At 40.9% G+C, this 24,287-nt stretch overlaps 1 protein-coding gene across 1 annotated transcript; it reads left to right on the top strand.

The window, feature by feature from the left end:
- The first annotated feature begins 18,582 nt into the window (after nt 1-18,582).
- Nucleotides 18,583-20,955, top strand: LOC127557697 (transcription elongation factor SPT5-like). Its single transcript, XM_051991002.1, has one exon. The coding sequence runs from the start codon at nt 18,583-18,585 to the stop codon at nt 20,953-20,955; it is 2,373 nt and encodes a 790-aa protein (XP_051846962.1).
- Nucleotides 20,956-24,287: the final 3,332 nt, after the last annotated feature.

Below are 24,287 nucleotides of genomic sequence, written 5' to 3'. Positions count from 1 at the left end.
TCTGATGGAAGTGGATCTCATCGATAAAGAGAGCTTTAATTGATCAAAGATGGACAGAAGCAGCTACACCCAAAGAAAGAACACTGGGAAATGAATATAAACTGCTGGCATTTTTGTTTTTCTTCCCGGGTTATTTATACCTTCTGAATTCAATTCTCCCTATGCAACAAGAAAACTGTTCGGTTCTGCACACATATATTGTATCTAGGATATACTGTAACTTATTCAACATGTAAGACTGCTTGCCATCTGGGGGAGGGGGTGAGGGAGGGAAGGGAAAAAATTGGAACAGAAGTGAATGCAAGGGATAGTGCTGTAAAAAATTACCCTGACATGGGTTCTATCAATAAAAAGTTATTTAAAAAAAAAACTATTAAATAATAAATAAAACTAAAATTTGGTTTTATGAAAAAACTAATAAAATAGATAAACTTTTGTAAAGCTGATTAGAAAAAGGAGAGAGGAAAACCAAATTATTAGTCTTAAAAATAAAAAGGGAGAACTTTCCACCAATGAAGAGGAAATTAAAGAAATAATAAGGAATTACTTTGCCCAACTTTATGCCAATAAATTTAATAATCTAAGTAAAATGGATGGCTTCCCAGATTAACAGAGGAGGAAGTAAATTGCTTAAATAGTCCCATTTGAGAAAAATAGAACAAGCTATTAATCAACTCCCTACGAAAAAATCCCCAGGACCAGATGGATTTACATGTGAATTCTACCAAACATTTAAAGAACAATTAGCCCCAACGCTATATAAACTATTTGAAAAAAATAGGGAATGAAGGAGTCCTACCAAATTCCTTTTATGACACAGACATGGTACTGATACCTAAAGCAGGTAGGTTGAAAACAGAGAAAGAAAATTATAGACCAATCTCCCTAATGAATATTGATGCCAAAATCTTAAATAAGATATTAGCAAAAAGACTACAGAAAATCATCCCCAGGATAATACACCATGATCAAGTAGGATTTATACCAAGAATGCAGGGCTGGTTCTATATTAGGAAAAACATCAGCATAATTGGCCATATTAATAACCAAATTAACAAAAACCATATGATCATCTCAGTAGATTCAGAAAAAGCATTTGATAGAATCCAACATCCATTCCTATTAAAAACACTTGAGAATATAGGAATAAATGGACTTTTCCTTGAAATAAACAGTAGTATCAATTTAAAACAATCAGTAAGCATCATATGTAATGGGGACAAACTGCAACCATCCCCAATAAGATCAGAGTGAAACAAGGTTGCCCACTATCACTATTACTATTCAATATTATATTAGAAATGCTAGCTTTGGCAATAAGAGTTGAGAAAGAGATTAAAGGAATAAAAATAGGCAATGAGGAAACCAAATTATCACTCTTTGCTGATGACATGATAGTATGCTTAGAGAACCCCAGAGATTCTACTAAAAAGTTATTAGAAATAATCTACATCTTTAGCAAAGTTGCAGGATACAAAATAAACCCACATTAATCCTCAGCATTCTTATATATTACTAACAACAGTTAGAGTTACAAAGAAAAATTCCACTTAAAGTAACTACTGATAGTATAAAATACTTAGGAATCTGTCTGCTAAGGGAAAATCAGAAACTTTATGAGCAAAACTACAAAATACTTTCCACACAAATTAAATCTGATCTAACCAATTGGAAAAATATTAAATGCTCTTGGATAGGGTGAGCAAATATAATAAAGATGACAATACTACTAAACTAATCTATTTATTTAGTGCTATACCAATCAGACTCCCAAAAAACTATTTTGATGACCTAAAAAAAATAACAACAAAGTTCATATGGAAAAACAAAAGGTCAAGAATTTCAAGGGAATTAATGAAAAAAAAAATCAAATGAAGGTGGCCTAGCTGTACCTGATCTAAAATTATATTATAAAGCAGCATTTACCAAAACCATTTGGTATTGGCTGAGAAATAGACTATCAGTGCTACTATTTCACTTATATCCCAAAGAGATTTTAAAGAAGGGAAAAAGACCTATATGTGCAAGACTGCTTGTGGCAGCCCTCTTTGTAGTGGCCAGAAACTGGAAACTGAGTGGATGCCCATCATTGGGAGAATGGCTGAACAAATTGTGGTATATGAATATTATGGAATATTATTGTTCTGTAAGAAGTCACCAACAGCATGATTTCAGAAAGGCCTGGAGAGACTTACATGAACTGATGCTGAGTGAAATGAGCAGGACTAGAAGATCATTATATACTTCAACAACAATACTATATGATGATTGATTGTGATGGATGTGGCCATCTTCAGCAATGACATGAACCAAGTCAGTTCCAATAGAGCAGTAATCAATTGAACCAGCTACACTCAGCGAAAGAACTCTGGGAGACGACTATGAACCACTACATAGAATTCCCAATTCCTCTATGTTTGCCTGCCTGCATTTTTTTTATTTCCTTCATAGGCTAATTGTACACTATTTCAAAGTCTGATTTTTTTGTGCAGCAAAATAACTGTTTGGACATGTATACTTATATTGTATTTAATTTATACTTTAACATATTTAACATGTATTGGTCAACCTGCCATCTGGGGAAGAGTGGGGGGGGGGGGAGGAGGGGAAAAATTGGAAGAAAAGGTTTGGCAATTGTCAATGCTGTAAAATTACCCATGCATATAACTTGTAAATAAAAAGCTATAATTTTAAAAAAGGCATTAAAATAAAGACAAAAATGACTCAGGTAGAAAACACTGGAACAAGAAGTGCTAGTGCTGATGCCTTCCATAGTTAGACTTCTTTAGCTATAACGCTACGTGGAGGGTGAGGAAGGAAAAATAATAGATGACTCGGGATAGCAGATGGCTTCTTAGCTATATTGGATCCTTCTTTTCCACCCAGTCACCTACTTGCAAGGCAGCATGGTATAAGGGAAAGATCCCTACATTTGGACTCAGAAGACATGGGCTGATATTGTAGCACCGCTCTTTCTTAGAACTTCTTCAAGTAAACAAGCATTAAGTGCCTGCTACATGCCAGGCCTTGGGTTAAGCACCAGGAAACCAAAAGAATTGCAAAGGGTGTCCTCTGCACCTAGGGAGATGACAGATTGGTGGCATTGACAACACTAACAACTAGACAGAAGCCCACTAGGGACCAGATAGTGCCTCACTAAATCTCTGTATCAATATTATCTTGCTTTATCCTCATGAGAACACATTTTACAGAGAAAGAAACTGAGATAAACAGAGAATCTGGGACTTGATTATCAAGTTTCTGAGTTGATATTAAAAATCAGGTCTTCATGTCTCAAGGCCTACCAGTCTACTACACTATCATTTGGATTCTGATTTTGAAACAGAATATCATAAAAGTATTCACACCTGTGCGAGGTCAAGAAATAGAAGAAAAAAATGGACAAACTCCGACTTAGAGATAGAAATTCATTGTTTTAAACTCTAACCAACTCAAAGCTAATTATGATTAAAAAGGTTTATGTTCCTATTGATTCATGCTGTTCATTAGGTCAAATGACACATGCACTCAAAGGTCAATTGCAAATAGTGCTTTGTGTTGTTGAGGTATTTTTTTTAATAATGTTTATATACAAACACCCTTTGAAAGGATAAAACTTTTTCTCAACATTATCTTATTTTTCCAAATACATATAAAGATAGTTTTTAACATTCATTTTTGTATGTCTATGTTCCAATTATTTTCTCTCTCTCCCCTAAATCCCCATTCCCTAAGACAATGAGTAATCTGATATAGATAAAATGTGCAATCCTTTTAAACATATTTCCATATTTGTCATGTGTGAAAAACATCAGACCCAAAGGGGGAAAATATGAGAAAGAAAAAGCAGGCAAACAAAGGTGAAAACACTGTTCTTTGATCCTTGTTCCATCTAAATAGTTCTTTCTCCAAATGATGATGGCATTTATCAAAAACCGGAAATTCTTTAGATATAACTTTGTTTTTTCTACCACTAGTATCATCCAATTTAAGTGCGCATGAAACTCACTCTAAATTCATCTTTGGGATATGGAAGCTAATAGGACTTTGAGATGATTGGTTCTGCCCATTTCAGATTTTTCTTTTTATCTATGAAAATAGAAAGTAGCTGAGTGTATGTTCTGTTGATGGAAGGAGACAGATAAAATGCATATGGATCTATGGTGTTTTATTTGGTTTCATTATTGGGCTTTTTTTTAGAAGGAGAGATCAGACTTGAAATGAAGGAAACTATTGCAAAACTAAGACTTTCTTTGGTAGAAACTCGTGAACAAAGTTCATGAGTGATGATCTGTAAAAGTCTGAAACTCTGAGTTGATGCATTGAGGTTTGCAACTGAGCACTTAAAGCTAATTACCAAATGGGCGATACTCTATTAGCATATCTTTCGGTGTATACAGAGAATTGTAGGAGGGATTAGGGGGTGGAATAAGACAAGCCAGAATCACTTTGGTGGTAGACGAAGAGAAGGAAGGTCATGGAGATCCTGCATCCATCCTGTTCACTTCTACCCCTAAAGACTAAGAATAAAGACCAAGGACTATTTCTTAGCCTGACTTGGCTGATTCTAAGGCATCCAGGGTGCTAACTTGGTCTTCACAATGATCTCTGTGATTTCACATGGAAAGAAATATTTGCTACACATGAGACAATCCACCCTAAAGAGAAGCATTATGATTGCAAACAATATGAAAAGACGTTTACCTGGAGGGTTAGTTTTAGGACACATCACAGAATCCCCACTGTAGAGACACCTTTAAAAGGTAATTGAGATGGAAAGACTTTAAACCAAAGAAAAATCTTGTTAAACATCAGAGAATTTACACTACAGAAACCTTATGAATGTAACTGGATGTGGAAAAGTTTTTACACAGAGAAATAATTTTATTATACATCAGAGAATTCATGGGAGATATAGGAATCATACCTTACCTAGATGATGAAAGGTATTAAGAAAATTAGAGAGAATAGAATACAGAGCTCAGCAGAAAATTCACTCAGGGAACAAGCCATCTATGAACACAAAGTAGAAAGGCTTTCAGCCAGAGATCATCTCTTATCCTCTCCTCAGAAGATTTATAATGGAAAAAAAAAAACTTAGAAATGTGCTCAGTGAAGACATACCTTTCTTTAGGACATGGAAGTCATTGGTGAAGGTTAAATTGTGTATGTGACTATAACAGAATGATAAAATAAGGCAAATAATTCATGCCTCACCCTCCAGGTTGTCCTCCCCAACAAAAAAAAAAAAAAAAAAAAAGGAGATAATAGGTTCATAAATTGAAGAACTGAGTGAGAGAATATATCTGGTTGATCTCAGAAATAGAGGGAGAAACTTCTCAGTAACTTAAGAGAGTTTCTGCTTTATGGTCTACCTCCAACAATCCTGATAATGGGGAAGGAATTCCCTGGACATCTTGAGACAGAGCAAAACCATAATGTAAAAATAAAATAAAATAAAAAAGCAGCCATTACCTAAACTGGCAAAAGCTTTAGCAATTACTATCTAAAAAGCTTCCCATGTTTGCTCTTCTCTGCCAGCCTGAAAGGGGAAAAAATTCAATTTCATATAAGAGGCAACTGTGGTACTTGTCACATGCACTCTACAAGCCAATGAATGGCTTAAGTGTGGAGGACAGCACTCCCATCTATACATAGAAATTATGATCATCAAATTTATATGTTCCGGTTAGCTTTCTGGAGGTCATGGGAACAGCCTTCGTTTCAGCAGAATAATCACCATGAGAATAGTCAAGAATAAAGTCCAAAACTTCACAGTCTGTCTCCTTCTCCTGGGTCCCCGCTTGTTTTCTGGAGGCCTTCACACAGTCCTTGGTCTCAGTGGAAAAATAAATGAGGACAGGCCAGCCACCAGGATGGTGGGAGATGAAATCTCTCTCCCAGTCCTTGTTGCCTCTTATATACTCTATTATAAGTACATCATCATAGGTGTCAATCTTGTAGAATTATATTAAGTATTAAATACATGTAAACGAGAGAATCATTATCTTAATTCCACTGAGTTAACACCTTGTTTCAAGTATACTTCTCCAGAGTTCTGCTCTTCACACAAATTAAGCAAGATTGCACTACAATCTCATCTGATATGCTATTCAGTCATTTCATCTGCTTCTGACTCTGTGACTCCATTGTGGGAAGGGAGTTCTTGGCAAATGTACTGTAGTGGTTTGTTATTTCCTTCTCCAGTTCATTTTACAGATGAGGAAACTGAGGCAAATAGGGTTGAGTGAGTTGACCGAGTTCACACACCCAGTAAGTATCTGAGGTAGGATTTGAACTCATGAAGTAGTCTTCCTGATTCCAAGCCCAGCGTTCTATGCACTATGGCACCACCTAGTTCCCCCAGTTTTACCTTAAAGGAGGCTGTAAGTTTATAGAACATTAGTTATTACGGACTCATTCATTCATGTCCAAAACTTTGACAACATGGGCAATAACATAGCAGGCCCTTCTGTCCTCTACTCTCTCAAACCAAATCCATGGTTTCCATGACACCATCATCCTCTGCCTTCACCTTCTTTTTTCCTTCTATCTCAAGATCCAGATGTTTTCTAATGAATTCTCTTTTCTCATTATCTGGTCACATTATTTCAACTTCAGGGTTTGACTATTCAGAGAACAGCCTAACTTAATTTCTTTAGGTATTGACTGATTTCACTTTTCTACTGTCCAAGGGATTCTCCAAGATCTTCTCCAGCACCACAGTTTGCTGGTACTCGGCTTTCCTGGTTCTGTCACACTCACAGCCATAGCCTTGGAAAGCCCATAAATTTGATTATGGACTTTTGCTGGCAACGGAATTCCTCTATTTGAATGTGCTGTCCAGAGTTGCCATAGCTCGCCTTCAAAGGAGCAAGTATCTTTTGACTTCATGGTGACACTTGCCATCAGCAGTGATCTTTTAAACCAAAGATAAAAATCAGACACTGTGCCTATTTCTTCTCCTTCTGTTTAACTGAAAGTCATGGTACCAGTTGCCAAGATCTTAGTTGGATAGCTAGATAGATAGACAGACAGACAGATAGATAGGTAGATAGAGGGATGGATGGAGAAAGAAAGAGAGGGAGGGAGGAAGAGAGAAGTAAAAATTTTAACTTTAAAAGTTTAAAGTTTGTTTTTTCATGTAATAAAATAAGCATTTTCATAATAGTACAACAAAAAGATGATTGAGTATGAAATTGAATCTGCTAAATAAAATCTGCTACTCCTTTCAAAATGACAAGAAATTATCATGCATTTTTCCTTCCCTCCCCCACCATACAAATGGGTACTATTAGATACAAATAGGTATATACCTATAAATTATGCTATACATAATTTCATTTTTTTAGTTTTTCTCCAAATCTATATAATATCTCACTTCATATGTCCTTTATAGTTAATTTAGGTATTTATAAAAGACAAAATAATTTCTTCACTCAAAGTGATTCTTGGAACAGTGTTGCTATCATCACATACAATGTTGTCTTGATTTGGCTCATTTCAACTTTCTATACTTTGTACACTCTTTTGTACTTTGTCCTAGGTTTTCATGCTTTTCTAAAATCTGGAATATATTGTTATATCACAATAGTATTCCATCACAAGCATATACCACAATTTGGTCACTCATGCCCCATTTGATGAGCGTCCTTGAAATTTCCAATTCTTAACCACCATAAAAAATGTTGCAATAGCTAGGTAGTGCAGTGGATAGAGCACCCGTCCTGAAGTTGGGAGGAGCTGGGTTCAAATCCGGCCTCTGACACTGAGCACTTCCTAGCTGTATGACCCTGGGCAAATCATTTAACCCCAATTGCCTCAGGGGGAAAAAAACTGCTATAAACATTTTAGAACATGTTTTTCCCTCATCATGTAAAGCATAGTAATGTTCAACCTGGTAATCCTGCGTTCAAGGAATAATTTACAGGGCAAGGCTCCTTCTAAAGACCCAGCAAATCTAAACATATTAGTCATTTAAGAAAATATTTCTGAATAATTTTCATAAGCTAAGGGAGAGTTTAGCATGTCCCCTTTGCCCTTATATCATTTTAGCCAATCTGGTAGATGTAAAATATTTCAAGGAAATTTTAATCTGCATATATTATCAGTGATGATTTAGTGTCTTTTTACAAATGATTATAACTTGGTTTTCTTTTTTTCTTGAAAAACTGCCCATTTGTTTCATTTATTAGGGAAATGATTTGTATTCTCATAGATGTAACAAAGTTCTTTTTACCATTTGAATCTCCCTCTTATTTTTACTCTCTTATCCCTATAAGGTATCTACCTTCTTTACTTTTGCCAATCAGTAAGTATCATTATTTGTTTCTAAAGAAAGCATACCCAAGTAAACACTCAAGTTGTAAAGCATTGTAATCCCACTTTGGATTAGCTCTATTCATCATAGTAAAGGATCATGATCCTCTAGAGATATTTTTTTTTCATTAGCAGCACCTCATACACAAAGTTTTCCACCCAATTCCAAACAAGAAAAATTAGAATGTAATAAATGATACTATGGATCTGTAATATGAAATAGCTATTGACACTCAAATGACATCAGTTCAGTTCATTATATTACGCCATGCATCTATCGCCCCTGGACTGATTGTCCTCAGCAAACAGTGTAGCAGACTTTAGATCATTGAAAAAGTTATATATAGGACTGTACTTATTCAATGTTGCCCCAGAATTCTACCTCTTGTGTCTCATCCTCCCCCCTCCCCCCTGCCATGACCTTCCCATGTCTGTCTCAGTCTCCTGCCCAAGGTGGGGAAGAATCCGACTTGACGTCCATTCCATTAGTAAATGTGACTTAAAAGAAGTAAATGATAAAAGCTTCTTTGAATGATGACTTACAAATGGCTGCTCCTAAGGCAGGGCTGTGCTCCCATCATTTCATCTGATCTTTGCCAAGACAGTACCTGCTTCCTGGTGGTCTGCTAAAGCTGGAGTGCATCCTGCTTTGTTTAAAAAGATGTTTCTGTTGATGGCAAGTATCTGATCTGAAAGGAGCAGGGCTTTGGGGTTCTCCTGTGACATCTCACCTTGGCATAGCCTCATGAAATAAATAATACTCAGATCAGGAAGGGAGCCCAAATTAAAGGGGTGCATGCAAATTCAGATTTCAGGTACAGACTCCTCCTCCATCAGAAGGCTTTTGAGAATGCATTAGGTGAAATAGATTGAAACTGGAAAAGATTCAGGGAAAAGCAAGAAAGGCCAGATCCCCAAACTTTAGCATTTCTTCTTACACCCTCTGACAGCTACTCTCTCCAAGATGGAGTGAGGCTCTTTCTCTATGGCTTTTGGTTCCCTCCCCCACCCCAACCAGTGTCACAATTAAAACCCATATATTTGCTCTTTATTTGATTTTTTTTTTAGCAGAGATCATGATGAATTCAGCTCATGTATGAGGGCTTGCCTTGTGTCCTTATAGCCTAGCCACATAGCTTAACTTTAACTAGAATAGTGATGGTGGTGATGGTGTATATGTGGGGGGTTGACCTCACGTGAAAGATTTTTTATTAGTTGTCCATCGTCTTTTGATTTCACACAAAGGGCTAAAGTCCTTTAAAAATGTCTGATCACAAATGTTCACATTTCAAAATTTCAGAAAGCATTTGGGAATGTTAAAGTTCAAACCAATTGCTCTAAGCTTTTAAGTTACATGAGCTGTTTTACATTTTCTGACATATGCATATATTTATATATGCACATATGTGTATGTACATGTCAATGTATATATGCACATGTTATATTATTTACATGCTTGTGCAGATATGTATGGTTGTACATACATATATGTTTGTATGCATGAACATGTTCTGGTGTGTTTATACTTATGTGCTTGTATGTGCACTATCTATGTGTGTACGTATGTACACATGTGTATATGGATGTTTTATATGCACACATATATATTGTAGACTTGTTTATTAGGAATATATGTATTTTGTGGTTCAGACATTTTTTTAATTTTTTCCAACTCTTCATTATCCCATTTGGGGTTTTCTTGGCAAAGATAATGCCGTAGTTTGCCATTTTCTTCTCTAGCCCATTTTACACATGAGGAAACTGAGGCAGACAGAGAGGTCTTGCTGTAAAAAGAGTGGGTTAGTTTAAGCCCTGCACTCAGGGGTAGCTGGAGATGTGAAGGAAAGGGGCCAGAACCAAGAAATGTGCTGAGATTTGGTAATTGCTTCTTGGTCCTGCATGGGATGATTTTCCCCTCACATTTCTTCTGGAAGGTGTCTTCCCCTTCCCCTTTCCAGAAAGTCATAATAACAAGGATTTTTTTTATTTTTGTTTTGTTTTTAAGCAAACCCATTCAAACATTTCTGATGTTCTATGCGACATTTACCACTCATAGGCCCTCACTTCTACAGTGAAGGAAAAATGGTGGGTTTTCTCAAGTCCTCTTTTGGGACCAAGATGGATCATTTAATCACACAGATTTCAGATTTTGATCCCTAAATCTACATTTCATTCCCCTCTTGGCTCAACTCCTGGCTTTTCAGATTTTGACATGCAGCTTTCTCACTTTGGATATTCCCTCAGTACTTGAGGCCTTTTCGTCTTGGACTGTCCATTGTGCCCTGGGATCTTTTTAGCCTGGAACTTCCTTCCTCCAGGCCTCTACTTTGTTGAAAGGTTCAGGCCATCCACCCTTCCTTCTCTTCATGGCTGTTTCCGATATTTTGTACTTTATTATCATGGCCCAACATGGGGGCTTCATCCCCTGCTTTTTGGGTAACATCTCCCTATAACATAAGCTCCCTGAGGAAAGAACCTGTCTTTTTTTCTGCTTGTATCTGTATACTTCCTGCATAGCACAGTGCCAGTCATAAAACAAGTATGTGATAAGTGCTTGTTGTCTTGTTATTGCCTTCCTCAGAGACCCATTTATCCTTTGAGAATTGATCCATTGGGTAACATTATTCTGAATCCTATGTGTCAATCACTTGTACACTTTGGATGCTACACCCCTCTCAAATATTATTGATGTAACTTTTCCCAATCAAGACCTTCACTTTTTATCCTCACTGCATTAATCAGTGTTTCAATATACTGAAACCAAAGTTCTCTGTTTCATTTTCTGCCTTTTTCTCTGCCCCCTATTTTATTTTCAATAGTACTTTATTTTCTAAATACATGTAAAGATAGTTTACAATGTTCATTTTTGTAAGACTTTGTTTTCCAGATTTTTTTTCTCTTTCCTTCCCTTATACTCCTTTCCCCAAACAGCAAACAATCTTATAAAGGCTAAACATGAGTAATTGTTTTAAACATATTTTCATTTTTGTCATGTTGTACAAGAAGAATCAAACAAATGTGGGAAAATATGAGAAAGAAAAAGCAAACAAAGATGAAAATAAATAAGCTTTGATCCACATTCTGTTCTTTCTCTCTGAATGCAGACTGCACCCTCTATTTTGAATAAAAGAATAATAGCCTCCAGACCTCAAATTAGAAAGCACAATATTCTAAACTCTTTGCTACTGTGTCTCAATTCCCTCCCTAGCAAATGCATGTGCTTTCCTGGCACTGTGATTTCTGCCTCATGAAGAACTCCTACTAAGGGAAATCAGTGCCAGTATTGGTTAAAATAAAAAAACAATTAATAAGCAGAACAATAAAAACTGAAATAATTGAAATCATTAATCCAATATGTGATGAGCCTGAGAATATCATATTAAATAATTGGAAAAAACTCATTATTTAATAAAAAAAATTGCTGAAAAATTGAAAAAATGTTTGGCAAAAATTAGATTCTGATCAACATATTGTATTATGTACCATTCCATATTTGTATGGAAATTGAATATATAAAGTCATACCATTAAAGAAAGATAGAAAGAAAATTAAGAAAGCTAAGTCAGTGATCTTCCTCAAATATGTTGCTTGGTAAAAATTTGATTCTGATCAATATATACTATGTAACATTCCCAATTTGTATGGTACTTGAATATATAAGGTCACACCATTAAAAGAAAAAAAAGGAAGGAAGGAAGTAATGAAGCAAGAAAGCAGGAAGGGAGGGCAGGGAAGGAGGGAGGGAAGGAGGAAGGAAGGAAGGAAGGAGGAAGGGAGGGAGGGAGGAAGGAAGAAAGGAAGGAAGGAAGGGAAGTAGGGGGGAAGGGAGGAAGGAGAGAGAGAGGGAGGGAGGGAGGGAGGAAGGAAGGAAGGAAGGAAAGAAGAAATTTAGGAGAGCTATGTCCATTATTTTCTTCAAATATGGGTGAGAGGAAAATTACTAATTAAATAAAGGATATAGAAGATAATAAAAGAAAAAAAAATTTTATTACATTAAATTAAAACTTTTCTTGGACAAAACACACACACATGAGGGTAGATATAAATGTACAAAATGCATATCTTTGTAAAACTTGCCCATGTGTTGTGAAAGAGAGAAATGTCAAATTACATGAAAATAGAAAATAATAATGGCAATATTTATAGTTCATAACATAATTAAAATAGTTACAAGTGCAGGCAAGATGAGAAAAAACAACAGGCCTGGAGACTTAATGGTAGACTGAATAATTAGTGGGTCAAAGAATAAATCACATAAAGAATCAATGACTAGGAAAGAGAAGGAAAACAACAAAGTAACATACCAAAATGTCTAGGATGCAGTTACAACATGTATTAGAGTGGGAAAAAAAAAATCTCTCTCTAAAAATACACATCTTTGGAGAAAGCAAAAAAAGAACGAATTAATGAACTGGTTATATAGTCAAGAATAAACAAGGAAATCAAGAAATAAACCCCAAGTGAGCACAAGAGAAAAAAAATAATCTTTCAAACTAGAAGAGATAGGGATAAATTAGAAAACACAAAGACATAGGCTGCTTCGTGGTTTAGTAGATGATTGCTGGGTCCTGAGTCAGAAAAATCTGAATTCAAATCTAGCCTCAAACACTGGATGGTTGTATGTCCCTAGGCAAGTCACATAAACTGAATCTGCTTACCTTTCTTCATCTCTTAAATAACGTTCATAATTGCACCAACTTCCTACTTGTGTTGTGAGGGTCAAATGGGACAGTGTAAAACACTTAGCATAATACCTGATATGCAGTAGGTCCTATATAAATACTTGTTTCCTTCCTTCCCTAAAATGATCAATAAAATTAAAAGTCTTCTTTTTAAAAATTTAAATAAATAGGCCTTTAGAATATGTGACTTTTTAAAGAGAAAAAAATTGATTTCTACTTCTAGTTCTAATCTTGCTTCAATTTCTTAGCTGTGTGACTCTAGGCAAGTCATTCTTTCAGCCACCCTTTCCTTACCTGTAAAAATTAACAGGAATGGAGTCTCTCTTCATTTCTGGAAGGGTATAACAAATTAATTTATGTGAAGTGTTTTGTAAACCTTTTGGGTTTATATAAATGTTAGCCATTATTATTTCATAGTTTTATCATTTCAATAGTTTGTTCTTAAATCAAGAAGGAATACAAAGACTTATCTCAATTAACTATCCATTCAAAATTATATGATAATAAAATTAAGGATTCAAACAAATTGAAAATAACTTACAAAAAGAATAAATTCTACACATGTAATTTAAATATTCTCCTTTTCTCTCATAATTATATATTGTATAACTCTCTAGAATTGCCCTTGAGATTCTGGGAGTTTTGTTCTTATAAATGAATGTGATTATTTTATTTAGTTTCATTAGGTTAACAGTACTTTTATCAGTTAACTTATATAGAATGTATTTATATCACCTTGTTGAGTCCTCAAGGTATACATCATTTTTATATTATTTATTTAAAGATGGTTTTCTTATTTAATTTCTTTAAGTATTCAATATTCCTTGTGTAAAGTCTGGGCTAGCACCTTGGAGACCTCAGGATCAGCCAGAGTCAGGATAAATTAAAGTCCTTGATCTTTAGGGGGAGAAGTGAAGGAGACAGACAAACTGCCATGAGGCTATTGGATTCTCGAGTCCAAAGTCAACTTCTCTGCTCCTCATCCTGCTGCAAAGTGAGTCTCTGGCTTGTCCCTCTAATCTTTGCCTACCATGATCTTAACATCCTCCTCCTGAGGCAGAGTGACTCTGACCTCTCTCCCTCAGCCCTCTAATCCTTCCCTAGGATTACCTCACCACCACACATTCAGCAACCACCAGTGGTGAGGAAAGCCATCACATCACCATCTCATCTAAATATATGTATATAGAATCATTATCTCACATCAAATAGGTAATTAGCCTTAAGTGTTCTGCTGTCTGATTCAAGTACACCTTTTCAGAATTTCAGCCTTCTACACCTAATGGGCATCATGATGGTAGAGAAGAGGAAACCAAGCAGAGCAGCTAGTGGCAAACGAAGAGAGGACAGGGATTCGGAGCCCTCTAAAGAGGAAGGCTCTTAGAAGAGATTTTTACTCTTCCAATCAGACTTTATTGAATTGAAAAACTTCAGCACAGACAAAATTAATGCAGGTAGCATAAGAAGAGAAGTGCTTGGGGCAGCTAGATAGTACAGTGGATAGAGCACCAGCCTTGAAGTCAGGAGGACCTGAGTTCAAATCTAGTCTCAGACACTTAACACTTCCTAGCTGTGTGACCCTGGGCAGGTCACTTAACCCCAATTGCCTCAGCAAATTAAAAAAAAAAAAAAAAAAAGAGAAGTGCTTGAATGAGAGAAAAAATGAGTCAATTTCTATGATAAAGGCTTGGTACCAAAGATGTGACATATATACTAATATATGTTTTGTCACTCATATGTATGGTTATCAATATTCACTCACATGTATGTTTATATATTTATCTACATATAAATATATGACTAATGATAATGCCCACTAAATAATTGGCCAAAAATATGAGCAAAGGGCTCTCCAAAGAACAGCAAAGTATTCACCACCACATGAAAAAAAATATTCCAAATCACAAATAAAAAGCAAAACAAGGTTTTGCAAGAAAAAGGAGAAGGATAAAAGAGAGGGAAAAGGAAGGAGGAGGAGGAGGAAGAGATAGAGAGGGAACAGAAAGAGGAAAAAAAGAAAGAGGAGGAGGAGGAGAAGGAGAAGAATTGCAGGAAGAAGAAAAAGAATTGGAAGAATGAGAAGGAAGAGGAGGAGGAGGAAGAGGAGAAAAAGAAGAAGAAAGAGAAGGAAAAGGAAGGAGGAGGAGGAGGAGGAAGAAGAAAAAAATTGAAAAAAGAAGAAGGAGAAGGAAGAGGAGGAGGAGAAGGAGAAGGAGAAGAAGAAGGGTAAGGAGGAAAACAAAGAGGAGGAGGAAGAGGAGGAAAAGAAGAAGAGGAAGAGGAAGAAGAAGGAAAAAAGGAGAACAAGAAGCAGGACATGAACAAGAAGAAGGAGGAAGAAGATGAAGTGGAGGAGGAGGAGGAGGAGGAGGAGGAAGAAGAGAAGGAGAGGATGAAAAAGAGGAAGAACAAGTAGAAGGAGGAGATGGAAGAAGAGAAGAAAAAGAAGAAGATGAATTAGAAGAAGAATTGCAGGAAGAAGAAAAAGGAGAAGGAGAAAAAAGTAGAAGGAGTGGATGCAAGAGGAGGAGGAGAAAGAATGGAAGTAGGAGAAGGAGAAGAAGAATTTCAAGAAGAAGAAAAAGAATTGGAAGAATGAGAAGGAAGAGGAGGAGGAGAAAGAAAAGAAGGAGAAGAATTGCAGGAAGAAGAATTGCAAGAAAAAGAAGAAGAAAGAGAAGGAAAAGGAAGGAGGAGAAGAAGATGAAGGAGGAGAATGGAAATGATGAGGGACTTAAAAAGAGTTATCTGTTTGCATTCCTACAAGATGATACTTGTAATTTATAATAACGTGCTCATTATTATGGCAGTTAAAAATTATATATATTAGAGATAGAGTGAGAGAGAGAAAGAGAAAGAGAGAAAAAAAGACAGAGATTGAGAGAGAGATGGCAATGTGTGGATTGAATATGAGAGAATAAAATTTTAAAAATCAAATCAAATCCAGGGGTGATTGACGAAAGAACTGGGAGCAAGGGAAAGGGAGAAGTGGAATGGAGTAAATTATCTGCAATAAAAGATATAAGAAAAAGCTGCTACAATGTCGAAAAAGAGGAGAACTTTAGACTCATTAATTGACTTTAAAAAAAACTTACATCATATGGATACACAATTCTATCAGAAAACAGGAAGATAAAAAGATATGGAAAGGGGAGTATGATAAAAGAGAGGGCATATTAGATAGCAAAATACTTTTGAGAGGGACAAAATAAAGGGAAAGAGAACAGAATAAACAGGGGAGGTATATAGTTAGCAAGAGTAATTATAAAAACCATTTTGAAGCAAGTTTCTCTGATGAAAGCTTCACTTCTCAAATGGATAGGGGACTGAGTCAAACTTGTTTTCAAAAACATGAACCATTCCCCAGTTAACTAATGATGAAAAGATAGGATCTATGCCCAAAGGGTCATAAAATCCTTTGACCTATATAAATATTTATAGCAGTTCTTTTTTCAGGGCAAAGAGTTGGAAATTGAGGGGAAGACCTTTCATTGGGGAAAGACTGAATAAATGATGGTATGGGTTTATGAAGGAATATTCTTATTCTATAAGAAATGAGGAAGAGGATGCTATCAGAAAAATTTGGAAAGTCCTCCCTGAGTTCAAGCACTGTGAAATATACTGTGTTATAGCAAACTTCAAAGCTGTGGGATGATCAGCTGTGAAACACTTTGCTGAAGGACTTAAGAAAAATGTTATCTATACCCAGAAAAACACTGATTGGGTCTGAACACAGACTGAAGACTTTTTTGTAAACTTCCTTTTCTTCTTGAGTGGATTGTGGAGGGGGGGGGTGGGGAGAGGAACACGACATTTATACTATCTTTGGTGGCATAAATATTACAGAAATTGTTGCATAAATTCACATAAGCCTTCTAAAAAGAGGGTGGAGATGGGGAGAATGGGAGAGAATCTGGAACTCAACGTCTGAAAAACATGTAAAAACTTGTTTTACACATAACCAAAGTAAATAAGAATATTGCCCGCCCCCTCCCCCAAAAGGCAAAGATTCCTATTAAACCTTCCCCCCCCCCCCCAGGCTAGGCACAGTTTTCTTTTTCTTTATTTAGGACAGTGCCTGAGTAGGGGCTTAGTAAATGCTTCCTGGTTGATTGACATTTCTGTAGCCATCAGAGGAGAACAAAGGATCATTTTCATGTACGTTGTGTCATTGGAACCGGGATCCTCTTCGGGGATCATGTCCAACTTCTCCCTTCTCCCTCTGTTGGTCGGATGCCATTGCTTGCATGTCCTCTCTCTATTGGAATGAAAGCTCCTTGAGGGCGACTTGGGTTTTTATTAATATTTTATTTTTTCCCAAGGACAAGGAAAACACTTTTAAAACATTTGTTGAGTTTTTTATTTTGAGTTCCAAATTCTCTCCCTCCCTTCCTGTCCTCCCTCCCCCCCCCCCCCCCACTGAAAAGACAAGCAATTTTATACAGGACACACATGCACATTCATGTATGTACATACACATAGAGTCATCCAAACATGAGCTCATATTGCAGGGACTTGGCTTTGATGGCCCTTAATGTGGAGCCTTAATGGCCCTTCTCCCCTGGATCTCTCCAACTGGGGGAGGACAGAGGAGTCGCCTTTCCTTTCAGAATTACTCCAGCCTGCCGCCCCCTGCAGGTGGTATGACCCTTCTCCTGAAGATGGGGATTCACTGACGTCACAGGTGCCTCCTCAGACTATATAAAGAGCTGGTGAGCCACTGAGGCTCGCTCATTCTTGTTGGGAGCTCCCCTGGTGGCGGCGGCGGCAGCAGCAGCAGCAGCAGCAGCAGCATCACCAGCAGCATCACCAGTAGCAGTAGCAGTAGCAGTAGCAGCAGTAGCAACGACAGCAGCAGCGATTTGGAGATGAAGCCCAGACAGTCTCACTTGAAGATGTCTCGGGGTGGTCCCCGCAAAGTAAACGAAAAAGGGGAGGGGGAAAATAGCGTTCAGAACCAGGCAGGGGGCCGGGGCCATGGCCAAGGCCAGGCGAGATCGAAAGCAGCGGCTGTGACGGTCCGGGAGTCAGAGCAGTCAGAGCTCGGGCCATCCTGTTTCTGGTCCGAGTCCGCTTCTGAGCCTGAGTTGGGTTTGGGGACCCGGACCAGGTCAGAATCCGAGTCTGAGTCCGAGTCCGGGTCGGGGTCCGGGTCTGGGTCTGGGTCTGGGTCTGGGTCTGGATCTGGGTCCGCCAGTGAGTCCGTGTAGGTCTGGGTTCGGGTCTGGGTCCAGGTCCGGGTCCGGGTCCGCCAGTGAGTCCGAGTCCGGGTGTGGGTCTGGGTCTGGGTCTGGGTCTGGGTCCGGGTCCGGGTGTGGGTCCGGGTCCGGGTCCGGGTCTGGGTCCGGGTCCGGGTCCGGGTCCGGGTGTGGGTCCGGGTCCGCATCCGGGTCCTGGTGTGGGTCTGGGTCCGGGTTCGGGTCTGGATCTGGATCTGGGTCTGGATCTGGATCTGGGTCTGGGTCTGGATCTGGATCTGGATCTGGATCTCGGTCTGGATCTGCGTCTGGGTCTGGATCCGCGAGTGAGTCCGAGTCCGAATCTGGGTCTGGATCCCAGTCGGAGACGGAATCAGAATCAGATGGAAAAAAATGAAGACAGGGAGAAAGAGGAGAACGGAAAGGAGCAGAAGGAAAACGAGGAGGAAGAAGAGGAGGAGGAGGAAGATGAGGAAGAGGAAGAGCGGCCCAGGAAGAAGCCCAGACACCACGGCTTCATTTTAGATGAGGCTGAAGAGGACGATGACGAAGAAGAGGAGGAGGAAGCCGAGTGGGAGGTCGGCGCAGAGGACATAGTGGACAGAGAGGGGCTCCCCGGCCCGGACAGCCATGAAGCCAACCCCCAGGAGGACTGCTCCGGGGCGCGGCGCCTCCAGAACGCCTGGAGGGATCAGCGGGAGGAGGAGTTGGCCCAGTATTTTATGCAGAAATACGCCACCCCCGCGTCCCGGGAGGCCGGGCGCGGAGCCCCGCGGCAGCCTCCGGACCACATCGCCCAGCAGAGGCTGCTCCCCGGAATCCGGGACCCCAAGCTGTGGATGGTCAAGTGCAAGGTAGGGCAGGAAAAGTCCACGGCCCTGACACTCCTGCGCAAGTTCGCGGCCTCCTGCTTCAGTGACAGCCCCCTGCAGATCCAGTCCGTTGTGGCTCCCGAGTACCTCAAGGGCTATGTCTATGTGGAGGCCCACAAGCTCTGCCACGTACTGAATGCCATCCAGGGCGTGGCCAGCCTGCGCCGGGGCTGCCGGGACCCGAAGCCGGTGCCCATTGGGGAGATGACAGACGTGCTGAAGGTGCTGCGGCGCCAGGCCCCCAGCCTGCAGCCTGGGAGCTGGGTGCGCGTCAGGGCGGGCCTCTACAAGGGCGACCTCGCTCAGGTGACCCGCTCCGAGCCCGGCAACGCCGCGGTCTTCCTCAAGATGATCCCTCGCATCCACTACAGCCGCGGGACCCCGACACCAGGCTTCCCCAAGAGGAAGCGGCTCCCCAGGCCGCCCCAGAAGCTCTTGGACACACAGAAGATCCGATCCCTGGGAGGAAAGCTGTCCAGGGACGGAGACTTCCTCCTCTTCCGGGGGGACCACTACAGCACCGAGGGCTTCCTCTTCAAGACTTTCCCCTTGTTGGCCCTGGTCACCGAGGGCGTCAGCCCCACGCTCTCTGAGCTGCAGCACTTCAAGAAACGCCCCGAAGCCCTGCAAGGGCTTGAGCTGGACGACGAGGGGGCTGTCGAGCGCCGCTTTGGAACCGGCGACAAGGTGAGAGTGTGCGCGGGCGACCTCATCAACCTGCGGGGCCGGGTGGTGGGCGTGCAAGGCCCCAACATCACCGTGATGCCCGAGCACGAGCTGCTCCGGGAGCCGCTGCAGCTGCCGGCGGGGGAGCTGCGTAAGCACTTCGAGGTGGGGGAGCACGTCCGGGTGCTGGCGGGCCGCTACCGGGGCACCACCGGCTTCATCCTCAAAGTCGAGCCCAACTTTGTCCTGCTCCTGTCCGACCTCGGCCGGGAGGAGCTCAAGGTGCTCCGCGGGGACCTGCGCCTGTGCCCAGACACAGCGGCCCTTGAGGACGTGTGGGGCCGGCACCGCTGGGGAGAGATGGTGCAGCTGAGCCCCAGCACTGTGGGCGTAGTCGTGGGCCTGGACGCTGATGTCCTGCGGGTCCTGGACATGCAGGATCAGGTGGTCACGGTGCCCCGTCAAGCCATCACTGCCAGGAAGGACAACCGGCTGGCCATGGCCCTGGACAGTCAGCAGAACAATGTCCAAGTCCGGGAATCGGTCAGGGTGGTGGAGGGCCCGCGCTCGGGGCTCGAGGCTACAGTCCTCTATCTCTTCCGGGGAATCACCTTCCTCCGCTCCAGGACGCTCACGGAGCACGGGGGCCTGTTCGCCTGCAAGTGCAAATATCTCTTGGTGGCCAGCCCGGCCCAGTCCAGCCAGGGTCCCGGTCTCTCTGCAGGGGGCCTGACTCTGGGCCCGAGCCCTTACCCCACCAGTCCCAGACAGCCTGGCCCAGCAGGGCGGGGGCGCGGGACGTTTGAGAGTACCAGTGCCAGGGGGCCAGGCCCGGGCTCACGTGGCTGGTGGGGTCGCGGCTCCAGGGGCCCGGGCTCCTGGGGCCACAGCGACCACCACCCACACAAGGGCCTCCTGGGCCAATCAGTGCGCATCTGCCAGGGGTCCTACAAGGGGTACATCGGGCTGGTAAAGGATGTGAGAGAAGGCGTGGCCCGTGTGGAGCTGCATTCCACCTGTCAGACCATTTTCGTCCACCTGCAGAGACTCACCCCCGTGGGCGCCTCGAGTCAGGAACTCTGGCCTTCAGACTTGGATACTCCCACCAGCTCTAGCTCCCAAACACCCACCTACGGCTGCAACTCAGACAGTTATAGTCCAATCCAAGCGGGTGGAGCTTGGGACCCCAGTGTAGGCAACACCCCCTCCTGCCCATAGACGAAGCATAATCCATGCCTTTGGTAGAGGAGGTGATGGTGGTGGTGATGGTGATGGTGGTGGTGGTGGAGGATGAGGAGGATGAGGTGGAGGAGGTAGAGGTGAGGGTGGTGGTGGTGATGGTGGAGGAGGAGGAGGAGGAGGAGGAAGAGGAGGAAGAGGAAGAGGAGGAGGAGGTGGAGGTGAGGGTGGTGGTGATGGTGATGGTGATGGTGGAGAAGGAGAAGGAGGAGGAGGTGGAGGTGAGGGTGGTGGCAATGGTAGTGGAGAAGGAGGAGGAGGTGGAAGAGGAGGAGGTGGAGGTGAGGGTGGTGGTGGTGATGGTGGAGGAAGAGAAGGAGGAGAAGAAGGAGGAGGAGGAGGAAGAGGAGGAGATGGTGGTGGTGGTGGGGATGGTAGTGATGGTGGTGGTGGAGAAGGAGGAGGAGGAGTAGAAGGAGGTGGAGGTGAGGGTGGTGGTGAGGGTGATGGTGGTGGTGGTGGAGGAGGAAGAGGAGGAGGAGATGATGGTGGTGGTGATGGTAGTGGAGGAGGAGGAAGAGGAAGAGGAGGAGGAGGGGAGGGTGGTGGTGGTGGTGATGGAGATGGTGGTGGTGTGGTGGTGGTGGTGGAGGAGTAGGAGGTGGAGGAGGATTTGGAGGTAATGGTGGTGGTAGTGATGGTGGAGGAGGAGGAGGAGGAGGTCGAGGTAGTGATAGTGGAGGAGGAGGAGGAGGAGGAGATGGTGGTGGTGGTGATGGTAGTAGAGGAGGAGGAAGAGGAAGAGGAGGAGGAGGAGGGGAGGGTGGTGGTGGTGGTGATGGAGATGGTGTTCTTGGTGGTAGAGGAGGAGGAGGAGGAGATGGTGGTGGTGGTGATGGTAGTAGAGGAGGAGGAAGAGGAGGAGGAGGAGGAGGGGAGGGTGGTGGTGGTGATGGAGATGGTGGTGGTGGTGGTGGAGGAGGATTTGGAGGTAATGGTGGTGGTGGTGGTAGTGATGGTGGAGGAGGAGGTGGAGGTGGAGGTGGAGGAGGAGGAGGTGGAGGTGAGGGTGGTGGTGGTGGTGGTAGTGGAGGAGGAGGAGAGGAGGAGGAGGAAGAGATGGTGGTGGTGATGGTGATGGTGGTGATGGTGGTGGTGGAGGAGCAAGAGGAGGAGGAGGAGAGCGTGGTGATGCTGGTGCTGGTGATGGTGGTGGTGGTGGAGGAGGAGGAGGAGGAAGAGATGGTGGTGGTGGTGATGGTGATGGTAGTAGTGGTGGAGGAGGAGGAGGAGGAGGAGAGGGTGGTGATGGTGATGGTGGTGGTAGTGGAGGAGGAGGAGAAGGAGGAGGAGGAGGAGGTGATGGTGGAGGTGATTGTGGTGGTGGTGGAGGAGGAGGAGGAGGAGGTGATGGTGGAGGTGATTGTGGTGGTGGTGGTTGTGGTGGAAAAAAAATTTCCCAGTTTATTCCTTCCCTATTAATCTTGTCTATATTGGTTTTGTTTGTAGAAAATTTTTGACTTAATATAATCAAAATTTTCCATTTTGCATTCAAGAATGCACTCCAATTCTTCTTTGGTCATAAATTCTTTCCTTCACAAATCTGAGTGTCCTTTGTTCTTCTAATTTGCTTATAATATCATTCTTTATGACTAAATCTTGAATGCATTTCAACCTTATCTTGGTATATGGTGGTAGATGTAGATCAATGCCTAGTTTCTGTCATATTAATTTCCAATTTTCCCAGAAATTTTTTTCAAATGCTGAGTTCTTATTCCAAAAGCTGGAGTCTTTTGGTTTGTCAAGCACTGAATTACTATAATCATTGTGTATTATGTATTGTGAACCTTACTTATTCCACTGATGGACCACTCTATTTCTTAGCGAGTACCAAATGGTATTATTGACATCAGCTTTATAATACAGTGTTAGGTCTGGTACAGCTAGGGTACCTTCATTTGCAATTTTTTTCATTAATTCCCTTGAAATTCTTGACCTTTTATTCTTCCAGATAAACTTTAGTATTATTTTTCTAGTTCTATAAAATAATTTCTGGCATTGAATAAGTAGATTAATTTGGGTAGCATTGTCATTTTTATTATATTAGCTCAGCCTACCCATGAACATTTTATATTACTGACAGTTATCATAAATGAAATTTCTCTTTGGATTGCTTGCAGCTGAACTTTGTTGGCAATATATAAAACTGCTTATGATTTATGTGAATTTGTTTTGTATACTGCAACTTTGCTAAAGTTTTCAATCATTTTCAGTAGTTTTTTAATTGATTCTCCAGGGTTCTTTAAGTATACCATCATATCTGCAAAGAGAGATAACTTGGTTTTCTCATTACCTATTTTAATTCCTTTAATTTCTTATTGACAAAGCTAACATTTCTAATAAAATTAGAATTACTATTGACTAATAATTATGTTAGTGGGCAACCTTGTTTTACCCCTCATCTTATTGAGAATGGTTCTAATTTTTCCCTATTACATACAATCCTTGCTGATTGTTTTAAATAGATGCTAATGATTATTTTAAGGAAAACTCCATTTATTCATATATCTCTACTGCTTTAAATAGGAATGGGCATTGAAATTTGCTAAATGCTTTTTTCTTCATCTAATGAGATAATCTTATGATTTTTTGCTTAGTTTGGTTACTGATATAGTCAAATTATGCTAATAGTTTTCCTAATGTTAAATTAGCCCTACATTCCTCATATAAATTCTACTTGGACATGGTGTATTATCCTGGGACCAACCTGCTGTAATCTCTTTGCTAACATTTTGTTTAAGATTTTTGCATCAATATTCATTAGAAAAATTGGTCTTTGATTTTCTTTCTCTGTTGTAAGTTTAAATATCAGCACTATATCTGTATCATAAAAGAAATTTGGTAGGACTCCTTTTTCCCCTATTTTTACATATAGTTTGCATAGTACTGAAATTAATTGTTCTTTAAGTGTTTTCTAGAATTCACATGTAAATCCATCTGGCCCTGGAGATTTTTTCTTATAGAGTTGATTAATAACTTGTTCAATTACTTTTTTTAATCAGACAATTTAAGTAACTTTTTTTTCTCTTCTGTTAATCTGGGCAATCTATATTGTTGTGAGTTTTCATCCATTTCACTTAGATTATCAGATTTATTGACATATAGTTGGGGAAAATAGCTCTAATTATTGTTTTTATTTCCACTTCATTGGTGGAAGATTCTTTTCATTTTTGAGACTAACATCCTGATTTTCTTCTTTTCTTTTTCTATTCAAATTAACTAAATCTTTATCTTTTTGTTGGTTTTTTCATAAAACCAACTTTTAGTTTTGTTTATTAATTCAATAGTTTTTTTTTTAATTTAGATGTTCT

The sequence above is a fragment of the Antechinus flavipes genome, chromosome 3, assembly GCF_016432865.1.
Source record: "Antechinus flavipes isolate AdamAnt ecotype Samford, QLD, Australia chromosome 3, AdamAnt_v2, whole genome shotgun sequence".
Taxonomy (NCBI): Eukaryota; Metazoa; Chordata; class Mammalia; order Dasyuromorphia; family Dasyuridae; genus Antechinus; species Antechinus flavipes.
This window is presented reverse-complemented; position numbering and strand designations above follow the sequence as displayed.

Bases quoted from the DNA above. Each gene is read 5' to 3' on its own strand.
- LOC127557697 (XM_051991002.1), top strand. From the start codon at position 18,583: ATGGAAAAAAATGAAGACAGGGAGAAAGAGGAGAACGGAAAGGAGCAG.